Below are 15,460 nucleotides of genomic sequence, written 5' to 3' on the forward strand. Positions count from 1 at the left end.
GATGGAGAGGATGCAGTGTAAATGTGAGGTCACTGCAGACAGACATCCTAAAGGAATAAGGATGGAGAAGTGAGTAAAATGAACTTGGCAGAAAAGACAGATCATGAATAATAATAACAATAATAGCTAACTTTTCTTGGACCTCTATTGACCTAAACTGCAATGACCATGTTGAAATCTAGACACTCGTTCACCAGGACCCACCCTCTAACATATGAATGTGCTGAGAGTCAGGGTACTTAAGCACGACTGCATTCATATCTTCAATTCAACAGTTCTGTGGATCCCTGGACACATCAGTGGCCCTTAAACATCACTGCCATCTGTTTAGCATTGTACAGTTCTTATGCCAATACTGCTTTGCTGGTTTTATAACTTATTCTATTGGATTACCCCACTCAAAGCCAGATCCTTTCTACATAGAACAACAGAGCTTCGCTCATGATTATATTTTTGAGCAGATAAAAATTTTATATGAATATTTTATACATAGAAATTTCAAATACGTGTAAAAATTTTATTTCAATATTCTTCTAAAAAACACCCTTGTTTCCAGTCAAAAACAATATGGCTTTTATCCAGGTCGTCGGTAGGAACGAGTGATGGGTAAACCAGAACAAGAAAAGCAGGTGCTGGAAGTTATCAAGTGCATTGATATGTGGAAGCAGAACAAAGCACTAAGCTGTCCTAGAACAAAGCACTAAGCTGTCCTCAGAAGCATTGAATTTTTTACTTTTTCACAAGACACCAAAAGTCTCAACTATATGACTCCTCCAAATCAAGTTCTATATTCACATCAAAGTTTTTCCCGAAGATGGTTCTTTGATTCCTAAACTATCACTTCCTTTGCAAACAGCTCTTATCCTTTGCCTTTGGAAAGAAAAATAGTCAAATTCCAGACATTTTCAAAAATAAATTAGAACTTGATAACATTAGCCTCTTATTTTCTCTTTCTTCTTTTCTTTGTTTTATCTTTCTTGGTGCTTCTCCTAAATCACTTGTAAAATTAAAATCATGGAACTGCCATTTTTTTCTACCATGCTATTTACAGCCTCATCATTACAAGCTTTGAGGATCATTAGAATTTCCACAATATAAACAATAAACAATGAAATTGGGGAAAAATTAGAGTCAATCTATCAATAAGATTTCTAAAAAATTCTATCAAGAATAACGGAGGAAAAAGAATATATATATAGTTTGCATAATACATTATCAATATATCTCAGATCATGGGAAGATACTACATTTTTGAAAGAAAGTAAAAGTTATTAGTCATCTGTATTTTGGTGAGACTCGTCCCCTTTTGCCATCAGCTAGCAGCAAAAAACTTATTAGACCTGAAAAGAATGAGTATATGTCTCCTTAAGACCACTTTGCCTCTCCATATTTCTCAGTGGTCATTTAGCCTCAGAGAAAATCAGAACCATCGAAACAATTCTTAAAGTTTCCAGAAATGTGTGTGTGTGTGTGTATTTTATGTTTGTGAAAGAGAAATCAAAGCTTATTCATTGAATCTGCTGATGAAATTTGGTGAGATCTGGCTAGAGGGCTGGGAAGGAAAACTGAGTAATTAGGAGGAGAATCAAAACATTGGGTGATTATGAGAATTCTCCCTTCAAGATTGTGGGAGGGGAGGGAGTTTTCGGGTGTGAGCATATGCAGGGGTCTAAAGAGACAGAGAAAAGTCCTTCTTGACTGAGGTGGGGGGAGAAGGCCATGCTCTGGACCTGGCATCCTTGTTTTCTTATATTACTGAAAATAATAAAAATCAGAATAAAAATGAAGGAAGCATTGTGCTTGGCTTAAGGCTAGAGAAGCAGTATCTTCAGGGTGCTCACCCACTTGTGAAAGTCATGGTGGGTCTGACTGGGGTGTGCATATGTGCAGACATGTCTGCTTTCAGAGGCACACAGATGTTGCAGGGTTGACAGGGACCTCTGGAAACCAAGAGAAGTCATCCAAGGTGAATAATCATGGACTTGGGGAACAGGAGGAGGTGGCCGTTTTAATACGTGTAAAAAAACCCATGACCCTATTTAGAAACAGAAGAATTTAGAAAGATTATGCCATAAAATAACTACTGTGCCAGGAACTTGCCTCCTGCTTGGACCCTAAGCTGAGAGCCCAGGGAAACACCTGTTACAGTCAAGCTCTTTTTCTTGCCAATTGGTAAACAATTCTACCAATTGCACAATGAAAAAATTCTGTGAACCTGGCACCCAGATCTGGAACTCTCAATTGCTCTCACCACCAAAGGTCAATCCAATGTATCTGCTTGTGACATATTTTAGCCAAAGAATGTTAATGACATTTTCCAATACACTGTGCTGTTCTAACACATGTCCCACCCTGGAAATTTGGGATTACTAAAATACAGAGATATCTTGAATGCCAAAATGTCACAGTAGGTAGAGATATGGCCAGCTTTCCAGGCTCTCCGACCACTTTAGGGACCCACAAAAGCACTGACAAGATGAGAAAAATGTATTGCCTCCAAACAAAAAAGAAACCTGTGAAACCAAATTTATCAAACGTTTGTTTCTACAAAGCATAATACATTGCCAACTTTATTCATTGTTCTATTTAGTAGAGACCGAAATAATATTTCTTTGTACCTCAAGAAGATCTGTAGATTAGATTTTTTTCATTTTGCAAGAACACCTACATATACAAGATGGTAAGTGCACATAAATTCACAAGCACACATAAATGAATTTACTCGTACTCAGAGAGTTTTAGTGGCAAAATAATAAAAACTCTTCCCATATTTTATTACAAAAAATATAATTTGATGTGGAATATGAGTACACTTTAATATGTTTAATATATTTGTTGAGAAGTGGGAGGCCCCTAAAGTGTTCAGAAAATATGGAAGTTTTAGAATGACCCTTTACTTCTCCCATTGTTAAAGGACGTCGTTAAATTTGGAGGAAAATTCTTCCCTGTTCATGGATAAACAACAAGGTCCTATTGTATAACACAGGGAACTATATTCAGTGTCCTGTAACAAACCATAATGGAAAAGAATGTGACAAAGAATATATATATGTATAACTGAATCACTTTGCTGTACAGGTGAAATTAATACAACCTTGTAAATCAACTATACTTCAATAAAAAAGTTTAAAAGATTAGAATTCTTCCCTGTTCACTGACCTATTCCCTTGTACTTTTTCCTCAACTTTTTTGTGTTTAACTTCAACAAAGTTAAACACAAGAACAAGCCAGAAAGGGAAAATTCCCTGTTGCTAACATAAGTCCAGTTGTCCTAACAGATGAATAATAAAGTGTAAAGTCAATGGTTAACTTTTTGGAATAAATTGAGAAAAGAACATCAGAAATTTATTCTTTTCCGATTTCCCTGCCTACCTAGATTACCACACAACATCCGTACTTCTGAAGGCACAGTCTCGACTGGTATGCCTGGCAATGGACAAGAGACTGAGGGGCCGAAAGCCAAGACCAAGGCTAACACAGGAGCTGTCACAACCCTTCAAGGGACTAGCATCAAGCTAAAAATAATCTGCTTCTCTCATCTCTCAAGAAGAAATTCAACATCATGGGTAAGTCATATGGTTTTCTTGTATGATATCCCTGAAAACAGTCTGAAATTTTCTTCCAAGCTTTGTACACACTTCTTCAAATACTTCATCTACTCAAAACTATTTGGGGGATTTCCCTGGTGGTCCAGTGGCTAAGACTCTGTGCTCCCAATGCAGGGGGCCCGGGTTCAATCCCTAGTCAGGGAACTAGATCCCGCATGCTACAACTGAAGATCCTGCGTGCTGCAACTAAAATATGCTGCATGCCACAACTAAGACCCAGCATAGCGAAAGAAAGAAAGAAAGAAAGAAAGAAAGAAAGAAAGAAAGAAAGAAAGAAAGAAAGATTTTAAAAAACTATTTGGGACTTTAAAAGTATATTTGCTTAAAAATGCAAAAATAAAGAAAGAGAGAAAAAATGTATATTTGCTTGAATTTTAAGTTACCTTAGTCCTAAGTTATATCCAGGATGCCACCATCCAATCTGTGTGAATAAGTTTTAAAAGTGGCAACCTAAGAGTTTACAGTCATCAGTAATAGCCTCAAATATGACTTGTATACATAAGAAAACCTTTTAAGAAATCTTAAACCGTTCCAGAAAACCAGATAGCATTCTGTTTCCCATTTTCCTTTTCACTAAATTGTCATCAATCAGAAATATGACTATGATAAATAGCAGTCCCTAGATAAAAATAGGAAGACTTCTCCAAAATTCTCGTTAAATTCTATACATGATCCATATTCAGCTTGAAAACCACCAGTTAAGAATGAGATAAACAGAAGGTCACCTGCATCTGGGCAATACATGCCAATTTCTTAACCCTAAGGTATAATGATAAGAAAACTAATTCTAGAAAAAGTTAAAAATCAGTTCCCCAAAACACTTACTACCAATATTTAGAATATCATGAGATTTATTTTACTTCTATTATGCCTTACTTTCCACACAACAGGAAAGGATATTATCAGGGTTGCCTTGACTGTGTATGTAGTCTAGTTTATTTTTGGTATTTGTTAGTCATTCATAAAAACAAAATTCAGGGTTCCATTTACTTTCATTAATTCAGGTAACAGGGGCTTTGAGGAGGACCAAGAAGAGTACCTAGTGAGAAAGAGAGGAAAAGAGAATGTTTTTGTTTATGTGTCCTGGAGAAGATATTATTTTTCTCCTACAATACCATGCACTCTGGTTACTAGAGTATTTTTTCCCTGCTCTTTAAAGGTTACTATTCAGAAATTCAGGGATTTGAAGGTTTTGCAAACTCCAGTCAAAATAGCATTTCATCTATCAATTGTTATTTCCACATGTACACGAGCTCTTAGATTCATTCATGAAACTAGGGCTGTCGGGATCTTTTTTTTAAAATTTATTTTATTTAATTTATTTTTTTTTTGCGGTACGTGGGCCTCTCACTGTTGTGGCCTCTCCCGCTGTGGAGCACAGGCTCCAGACGTGCAGGCTCAGCGGCCATGGCTCACGGGCCCAGCCGCTCCGCGGCATGTGGGATCTTCGCGGACCGGGGCACGAACCGTGTCCCCTGCATCGGCAGGCGGACTCTCAACCACTGCGCCACCAGGGAAGCTCGGGCTGTTAGGATCTTAATGAGATCAACTGGTTTGGCCAAACACATGCATCACTATTCAGCTCTTATGCCACCTGGAGAGAGCAAGTCTTCGCATAAGGCCTAATTTTACCCACTCAAGGAAGAAAACTTGAACCACGACAAAGCCAGCAATGATGATTAAAGAGTGCCTGTCACTTGGCCTCACCCGTGGGAGCTGCTCTCCACCCAATCCTGGGTAATGGGGGTGTTTCTCTGGGTGCCCTGGATTTAGATGTGGTGAAGGATGCAGACAGTTTCATGTGTCAAGCCTCCAGAGTCGTCAAAGCAGTGCTTGATCTGCTCTGTAGAAAGCGCTGAGGACCCGAACAAAAACTCATCAGTGGCACAAATCCAAGGTCATCTCCCAAATATCCCTAATATATCAAAGCAGCCTCATCCATCTCAAAGCAAGAGTCACAAATGCTAAGCCTGGAAGGGATCTTAGGGAACCTGTCCTAGAAACTAACTCACTGACACACAAATCAGAGAATTCTCCCAAAGAAAAGCAGAATGAATGTCTTATAATTTACTCTCCATCCACTAGAAATTGGATGTATATTAGAGGTTGATGTTCTGAGCAGAAAAACTTCATTCAGATATCTGATTCTACATGGTATATAGTTCCTGACCAATAAAGCTACATGGAAAAATAAAGTTATGTGAACAAATTCTCTGCCAATATCAACTTGAAAAAGAAAAATTCAAAACCAAAACAAACAGAATCCAACTTACCTCGGTCCACACCTCTCCTTGCCTTTTGAAAATTGCTTTCGAATGTTTGAAATCTGAAAATAAAGAGCCAATTCTATAGGCTTTTTCAAGGCCCTGAAAATGATCACTTAGTAAAAAATCTTTTATTAGTATTAGTAACCCTATAGAATGATAATCTCTAGAAGATAAGAGATTATAGTTTTCACGAACAGTCTTTCAAAAACACTGTAGTTAAAGCCTCTTTACTATAACATCCCTGCTAAAGAAAAAGAAACAAAAGTTGTCTCCTTGTGTGACTATGTAATTTTTAACACTAGCGACAAAATTTTCATATTCATACCAAACTGAATATCATATTCTCAAACATCTTAAAAAAGAATCACACTGCCACCTATTTTGCTCTAAGTCACTGATCCTTACCATGTATCACTCTTTTGTTTAGGGATAAATGGCCTGAAGGTTTTCTTACAATAGTTCCATAGATTAAAGTAGCAAAGAAACAGAGAAGAAAACCATTTATAATTTCAAAACAGAAAGGAAAAACTTCACTTTTACTTTTTGAATGTGTGCTTCATGGGAATAACTTTCATCTTTCCATCTGTATTTCTTTCAGATCCATTCAGTAACTATGTGTTTTGCAATGAAATGGCATTCCATATTTAAAATAAAAATGGGTATTTTATGTTGGTTTCCATTTTCAAATAGCATATTTTTAATCACATCCAAGATAGTTCAGCATTTTTCCCACTACTGCCAAAAATAGCAACACGTACCCTCAACACAACGTATCATAGCATATCCTCAACAACACACGTATCACCACACACATTTCTGCTCTTGGGCTCCCCTCAGCCCCATCTGTACTCTTGCTGCGAACAGCTATAGCATAAAAATGTCTCTTCTCACATGCTTTTGATATTACACTATTTAATCACATACAGCTGTGGCTTATGAGGCTGTTACAAAACACAATTTTAATGTAGTACTTGAAGTCAATTTTGGATAAACATCAACCATTTACTCTGAATAAGAAGTCCAACACTCCAAAGATTTTCTTTTAAAGGAAAACCCTGGTTTTCTTAGAATTTGGCATGGGCATCATTGTGACTGAGACTTCTCTCTGCCAAAAAGACTGATAATGTCAAAAAGGATTGTGTAAATCATATTAGTGCAAAAACGAAGCTTTCCATAATTCCTGGAGCCAGAAAGACCTGGAATGATGTGCATCCTTCCTTCTCTTTGGCCTCTTCCTTCACGTGGCCCCTACCTCCAGCCCTCAAATACATTTTAGTACTTCATGGAAATAGGTTTGAGTTATAATTCTGTTTTTCTTTTTCCAAATTGAGAGAAAGTGAAAGGAAAATGTGTTGGAAAGATACTGTTCAAAGAAATATACACAGTGTTTCCCTTAAGTTTGGAATTATTCTGGGAAAAAAAAAAAAAAAGCATGAACTTTTTACATTTCTACTCCTTTTAGTAGGCACCAAACTTAGTGTTGTGAAAACAATGACGACATTAGAGAAAGAAAATCCCAATGCAAACAAAGATTTGGAGGAGTAAAGAAAAAAAACCAAATTGAAAAGGCAAGGTAGCCTCTTGTTTCTCTGTTTCTCTCATTTAAAACCAATTAAAATAGTACACATTCTAACAGGAGATAAGATCGATCATCATTTCATGCTATCATATAACCCCCCTGCAGTGAAAGAAATATGTGGAGTTATTCCTAAAAATTCTCTTGCTGTAAGATTTTTAGAAAACTGGTTTTATATGTTTCAGTCCTTCAAAGGAAAACAGTACCTGGGAGTTTTCAAGGCTGAAACATACAAAACTGGTTGGTAACTGGCAAGTTACCAACTCTGACTATCAATGCAAATCTGAGGCAGGAAGTACTAAGGAAATTCTAAACTCATTCCCTCCCTCTGCAAGATTTTCTACATTTTCATGTGCGAGGAATGTGTGAAGGGTTGTTTTGTTTTGCTTTTGTAGGACCTGTACATTCACATCTTTAAGAATATCCTTGGCCCCCCGGGGAGGCTCCCTCTTCCTTTGCAGGGCGCCCTGGCCTTGTGTTTTCAAGTGTCTGCTCTTTTCATGGCACAACTGGGGTCCAGCTAGACATTTAGAGCTGGGCGGCTGTCCAGCTGCAGATGGCTGGAAATTCAGCCTGAAATCAGTGTGCTGGTGATGAATTACTCCTCCACCTGACCCCAACTTCACACCAGGCTCTGAACAGAATTTGAGTACCACCAGCCAGGGAGACCTGGATAGGGTTCCATGGTCTGAACCCCTTTCTTCAAGGTCTTCTGAGGAAGCAGATGGCCAAAGAAGGGCAGGCAGCAGACTGATGAAAAAGCAGAGTGATTAGAAACTGCACTGAACTGGGAGAAATAGAGTGATCTGGCAAGGGCGTGGAAAGGAAGAAAAGACAAACTTGCTGTGTGCGCTTGGGTGAGTTTTAAGTTTCATGAAGATGACTAAAGTTTTCTAAATATCACATATGAGAGAAATATCTATTTCTCAACTGCAAAATATCAACTCACCAGGCTGTGACCACGTTTTACTCTTTAGCTTTCCCAGTTCAACTCATTTGTTTTTCAAAAAAAACACCCCCAAAGTACCTCGAATTCAGATTGAAATTCACCCTGGGTCTCATAATGCAATAGCAACAGGTTGGTTGTTTGGAATGGGCTGTAACAAAATTCTTGAGAAATATTATGTTACAACTTAAGCAAACATCATTACATATATTATCATTAAGCTAAGAAACTATTTTTTGATCTCCTTTCTCTAAAACTTGCTGATTATTATGGGTGGCTTTTCCAACAGCAAATTCGTTTTGATGAAACTCTTTTTTTAAAATCCAGTTATGTCTCTTATTGAAATATTATGACATGTCACCAAAATTTCTTCATTACTTCTAAATAAAAGTAATGTTCTTTTTAGAAATTGCTTCTTTGGCTAGGAAAACAAAATCGGTCAAAAGCAAGATTGACAAGTGACAACTTTGAATGTGAGGTCTGGGAGAGTAAGCATGTTATACCCACATTACTACAAGGTACAACAGCTACAAGTCAGCCATGGGTTTTCCTTTTATTTGACTTTCCCATACATTTTTCTAATATAACATTTTAAGCATCTGGAAATTTTTTCAAAGAAACAAAAGCATAAATATCTTATTTCTATTTTTTTTTTCTTTTGAAGCAACAAAGTGAAGAGATTGGTTCTAATGTGATGGGTAATAAGGGGAGCAGAGAAAGCAGGGAAGTGTCACAAGTTTTTCTAAAACTTAAATTGCATTTGAGGAAATGGAAGACAGTTGCATTTATTTCAAAATCCGTTTTCATTTTGTTTTATCATAAGAAAATAGCAGCTGCATTTAACACACATATTTAGGTAGAAAGAGAAGGCTCAGTATTTTGGCATTTTCTGAATGAATACAATAATAAACATCCCATGAAGATTTTCCAACCCAAACTAATGTCAGCAAATAGCTTTCGTGGGTGAGTTAAAAACACCTGAATTTAGAGAACAGTTTAAGGCACGGTATCACCAGAATATGATTTTTGTTGTCAACCACAGAATTCTATTTTTATCAACCATAAATATTCTTTACATATTAGCATCATTTTAAAAAGCAATGATTTTAAAATTGGATTAAAACTACAAGCCAAGGCTGGAAGGACAGTGGATTTTATGGAATTCCACCTAGGCTTAGCAAATAAATCTAAGCAGCATGCATTTCCTTCAAAATTACTCTACGTTATATTTTGAGATATAAGTGTAAAAGGAGCAGAAAGTGCTACTGAAACAACCCGGTTGTTTTCATGCTATGCTGGGGTGTGATGAGACTTTATTATACAGTGTGAATGCTGTCAGAAAGTTCCCATATTTTAAAATATTGCACATTGACCCTTCCTCCCATTCCCTGAGTGCCTAAGTTCCCAAACAGGGCACATTTTCATATCTTCAGCTTCCAGGAATGTCATTAATGTCTGTCATTTCAGAGCCACTGTAATGATATTTGACAACTTCACAGCACTGTCGAAATTTTACAACGTAATAATCAATATGAACTACCATGATAGCCAAAGTAGCTGATCTTATACTCCCTACCATCCTGATCTGATTACCCAAATATCAGCTGAGGTCGCCTAATGGATCTAACTTCTTTAAAAATGTTCCAGAAGTTGATGGCTTTGACTAGCTTGAAAGTAACAAGATCCAGATGCTGCCTGTCTACACAACACTAAACTACATAGGACCCCAAAACAGATTTATTTTTAAATTCCCTCTCTATTTTTCTAGCTCTCTTTTCCCTCAACACCCCATGTTTCCTCTTTACCCCAAACAACACACACATACACACACACACACACACAAACTTCCCACCAGTGTAGCTGGTCCTGTGTCTTTAATATAACGTGCCCGACATTATTTCCTGCTAGCAATAGGTTAAAAGAAATCTCAAACCAAAAAGCAATTATTCCATTCATTTTGATCTAAAGTTTCTTTTCTGAATAGACTTCATCGGAGAAAACGAGAACCAAAAAGAAAGCATGAATTTTGAAACATTTGGAAAAATTTAGCCAAATGACTAAAGGGGATGGAATGTGCGATATTTTTCATGCAACCTTTGTTTGTTGTTTCTGTTTCTTTGAGGGATGAGAAATGACTATAAATTTCTCCTTTTAACTTGTCCTTGCTTTGCCATTTCTTTGAGGAAGGCAGGCAGCCGTTCTCTTCCCAATCCCCCAAAGAGTTAAAACTCTAGCCACTGGAGCAGGCGGGCTGGTCTATTTATTTCAGCAGCAGCCCAAACTAAATGCTCACAAAGGCAAAAAGCAGTGTGAGTCGACCTTGGAGGGGCAGGGCAAATTGTAAAGCGACTGAGAAAGGAAAGGAAAAAAAGAACAATCTTTAATATAATACTGAAAGTCTGCTGCCTGATCTGGTTTACAAATCAGCATTGTTTGGTGAGAGAGAATAAATGAGAGCTAACTACGGCATGAATTACCAACCCCAAATCACAGCACCCAGTCCTGGTGACAGCACAGATCACTCAGGCATGCCTTGTTCACTCCTGGCGTATTTACCAAGAACACGGTAGAGTCTGGCTAATGCAATATAAAATAATATCATCCATAAAGGAATACAATCCATGCATTCAAGGGGGAACAACCAACATTTTCCCCTGAAATTAAGTCCGATGTAATTGACAAATTGGAGCAGAGATTTCACACCTGAGAGTCTTCCATGTCTGAACTGCAGGATAAAGTTCATGATTGGCATGACCCACTGTTCAGTGACGTGGTCTTGCCACTGGCCCCCTCATGATCATTTGAGCACACACATAAAGCCTAAAGTATTTAACCAATTCATGTCCAATTATCATCAGTATATTTCATCGTTTTTCAAGACCCAGGCCTCCTGATGGCAGCCAACATCTAGCTTCTAAAAGTAAAGAACATCTATTGTAAAGCTCCTAAATTCACTCTCTAGCATCCTGATCATCCTCAGTATAAAATAAGGCCATAGAAAACACAAAAATGTACCCAAGCAAACTCTAAGAGACTTGAATTAGTTACCGTGTACCTTCCCACACCCGTCTTTCATGCTACACTCAGCGGTTAAAAGTTTGAGTCGCCCCCACCCCGGCGTGTCCTATCCAGTGGGAAAAAACCTTTTAGAGCCACAAACAAAGAACAGCTCACCAGAAAAGCCCCTGAAATTGTATTCTTGTGCCTGATCATCACTGTTATGATCTCCTTTTTAACAACCCTGCCCATCGGCCAAGGACTTGATGGATATCAGGAACACCTAGGCAGCCAAATAACAACAAAGGAACTCAAGTAAAACTATTATCTCTTCTTAAAGAGAAAGCACCCGTTCCAGGCTTGCTTTCTTCTTATATCCTTCTCTGCTTCATTAACTCCATTGCTATGTTACTAATTTCAAAGAAGCAGGAAGAGGTGATGGGGTAAGGGGAGGGAGGTGGTAAATAATAATTCCCATGCCTGTCTGTTTCCCATCCCAAGTTCAGAAGGACACCCCACTGCTGCCAGACTGTGGAGCAAGCCATACCTTGGTTTGGAGATAATGAGGATAGTAGTAAGTGTACTGGGGGTACATTTGTGGCTGATCCAGGCGTTTGCCCATGTAGCTGGAATCTCTGTCTCCGAGGCAGGGAACTGGATGACAGGGTATGTGCCCCAGGCCGAGCTTCCTCTGGAACCACTATTCCTGACAGTTCCGATGACTGATGAGGCTTCGGAGAGTCTTCCACCACTCACTAGTTCCAACACAGCAAGAATTTTAAAAAGAAACACACCAAAAAAAGAGGGAGGTGGGGGATTTGTAGGAAAACCCCCACACAGCCTCCCCAGCTCTCGCCTGGGGTCCACTTGGGATGAGGCAGTTTGTTCTCTACCCGGCTGTCCGTAGTGATGTCAATTGCCAACGTTTGTAAAGAAAAAAAAAAAAAATCAAAGTCCTTTTAGCACAACTCGGAAATCTTGCAGATCAGCTTCCTGTCTCCTGTGTGTCTCTTTCCCCACCTTAAAGAAAACGAAAAAAAAAAAAAAAGAAAGAAAAAGAAAAAAGAAAAGGGGGGAGGGAAGAAAGAAAAAGAAAGGGGAAAAGAAAAACTAAAAAAAAAAAAAAAAAACCTCTCACAGCTCAGTTGCTGCTGTGTCCCTCCCAGAGTGACATGGTGTTCGGTGCTTGTCCTGTCCTTTCATTCACGTCCCCTCCTTCCAGCCAGTGGGTGGGACCCGGAGAGCCCCTCCAGGGAGCAGCGTACGCAGTCCAGAAGGCTGCAGTCTTTCCTCCGAGAAAAAAAAAAAAGGCTGCTTCAACCCCTGCTGCAAGCAAAGTTCCGATTCCCTCTACTGGCTATCTCGAATAGCAAAGCGGTTTTTGCAGCAAAGCTGCTGCCGCTGCCGCTGATCCCGGGGAACTCAAATGTGGGCGGCGGATGATTCCTTATCCTTCCCTCCATCAACCCCGCACAAGAGCTGCCTTCTTTGCTTTGCTTGCCAAGTTTCAAGGTAAGCCACACTGCGAAACAAAACACAGCAGACCCCGGGAGGGACAGGAGGACGAAGGGAGGAAGGGAGAGAAAGGAAAAAATCAAGGCAGACGGGCTAAGCTTGCTGGTGAAAATGGAAAAAGTGTGTCCCGGATGCTTTCAAAACCTGTGAACGCACTAAAGCCGAAGGAATCCAAGACCTGCTTTAGAAACTAACCTTTTACTTCTCGGAGAACGTGGAGGATGGTAAGTACTGAAGAAATGTTGTAGTCTACTCCAGGACTGCTCGTAACAAGCCAGGCATCATCAGATCACAATCAGCAACTTATCACAGCAGAAATAATCAATCTGATCATTACATCCATTTTGTAAAAATCTAAAGAGGTGTCCCCTTCGGTTTATGATCGTCTTGATAAATAAAATCACTGTTTCTCTCACTGTCTATCTCTTTATGATTCATGGAGGCTTTAATCACTTTCCTGACATCATCATACACAAACACAAAGAACAAAAATCATAATCACTTGGCAGGGTGTTTCTCCACCAATAATAAGTAGTATTCTGACGTGTCTATCAGCTGCTACATTATAATACAGATTGTTTCAGAGGAAATATATTTCCTTAAAGGGTCCCTTTTCAAGGCAGGCGAGGCTAAAATTAGACGTGCCAGCTGTGTTTTGCTGAGGGCTCACGCATGCCCAGAGCGTGGGCAGACCAGCACTGAACTCCTCTCAACTTTGTCAAGTCGGCTGTATTCTCCCCAGCCCAGAGTTGCCTTTTCAGATGAAAGGTTCCCGGTACAAATCCAGCTTCCTAGGCAAGAAGACCAGAGAATGCGGTCCCATGTACAAGCCCTACTACCCCTGGGGCAATGGGCTTCCCGCAGGGGTCTGGTTCCTGGGAGCCCTGTGAGTGCAGGTAGGTTCCTTGGAGACAGATCAGGATGGTGGGCACACAGTTTTATGTTTGACTTTTGACAAGAATGACGATCGGAAGGAAGGAAGGGGAGAGGGTGGAGAGTAGGAGGTAGAAGCCCTGTCACTGAGAAAATTAAATCAAGTCTGCCAATGTTTATGTGTTCTTCTGGGACTCAGAGGTCTCATCTAGAAAATGGAACTACTTCCAACTTACCTAGCTGGAGAGAGTCAACTGAATCAGATACTAAATAAAAATCACATTGATTTTAAAATTCTTTGCAGCATCTCACTACTCAGACAATAGAGTCCTGACTTTTGGTATACTTTTCAAGTCACTTACAAACCTAACTTTCTTCTCCAGAGGCAGGCAGTAGACCCTGTCCCCCATGTCTGATGCCTGAGTGACACTGCCCTGCTTTCAGGTCTGGGCTGTGCTCTCAGGGCCTTCGGTCATCCCCTCTGCCAGGGGGGCTCTCCCAGACCCACCTTCAGCAGATCCTCCAGCCCGCCCTTTGGTCTCAGCACCACCCACACCCAGTGGCTTCCTATGCACTCTGGCTTTCCCACAGCACCTCGTATTTACCCTAATATAATGCTCATCCTATGTCACTACCTATGAATTGCCTCTTTTCTCTACGATGCTCTAAAAGCATCAGGAAAAGCAGGAAAGGAGGAGGTCCCATCATTCTTGTTTACCTTCATCTTTTTTAAAACTGGCATGGCATCTGGCACCAAATGGTTGCTCCGTAAATGTCTGAAGAATAAGACATCTTAAATATCAGCAACAACTCTAACCCAACTCATATCCATCTTTCAGTACATTTCTGGGTGCAGGGGATATAGTGCTACACAGATCAGAACAAGGCGCCTCCTCCAACCGACGCCACTGCCCACTTCATACAGTTATTATGAGAATTCACTGAGTTAAACATGTGAAGCATTGATAACACCTTGGTACTTATTGGATCTGCTCAATAAACACAAGCCTGCACCTGGAGAAGAGCATCCCAGGCTGAAGGACCAGTAAGAACAGAAAGCCTGGCAGCAAGCATGTGTCTTTGGAATGTGCCAGATATAGTGCAGGGGCTGGAAGGGAGCAAGTAAAGAGTAGAGGAGTAAAGAGTAGAGAATGAGGCTGGGACAAGGTCTACAAGCCTTGGTGGAATTTGGTGGGGAAAGCTAAATTAGTGATGGTTAACAGTACAGCCAGGACTCTATCCAAAGCATCTTCAACTACAGAATGCTGTCTTCCTAAATGAAAGATTGGGGTTCCTCCAAATTATAAGACACCTAGGATCAGGATCCTAGATGGCTTCTGCCAACACAGCCACTTTGGACAAAGGACATCAGTATTCTTTCATTCATAACTGCCAAGATGCTCCTCCATCACTGCCAAGATGCTTCTGCCAACGTGGCCACTTTGGACAAAGGACATCAGTATTCTTTCATTCATAACTGCCAAGATGCTCCTTAAAGGGAAAGGACTACTGCCTTATTTACAAATAAAAAGCCAAATAAATAACTCCTCTCAGTGTACGCTATAGCCCACTTATATGCAAAGTTCCCAGTATGTGTCAATACTGTGAGCAATTTCTACACAAATTGCTGCTTCCCAAAATCTATTCTATTCCATTGGATTATCGGTATTTTCTGGGC

General features: G+C 39.7%; 1 protein-coding gene across 6 annotated transcripts in view; it reads right to left on the reverse strand.

Annotated features, from left to right (window-relative positions):
• The window catches only part of RBMS3 (RNA binding motif single stranded interacting protein 3), a 724,151-nt gene extending 711,447 nt beyond the window's left edge, over positions 1-12,704 (reverse strand). For 4 of the 6 annotated variants that reach the window (XM_049715938.1, XM_004279675.4, XM_004279673.4 and 1 more), the window contains exon 1: positions 11,942-12,703. In XM_049715938.1, the coding sequence (XP_049571895.1) occupies positions 11,942-12,016 (75 nt within the window). In that variant the 5' untranslated portion in view covers positions 12,017-12,703. Of the gene's footprint in view, positions 1-11,941 lie in introns of all 6 variants that reach the window. The other 2 variants (XM_049715940.1, XM_004279674.4) reach the window with 1 other exon arrangement.
• Positions 12,705-15,460: the final 2,756 nt, after the last annotated feature.

The sequence above is a fragment of the Orcinus orca genome, chromosome 10, assembly GCF_937001465.1.
Source record: "Orcinus orca chromosome 10, mOrcOrc1.1, whole genome shotgun sequence".
NCBI lineage: Eukaryota > Metazoa > Chordata > Mammalia > Artiodactyla > Delphinidae > Orcinus > Orcinus orca.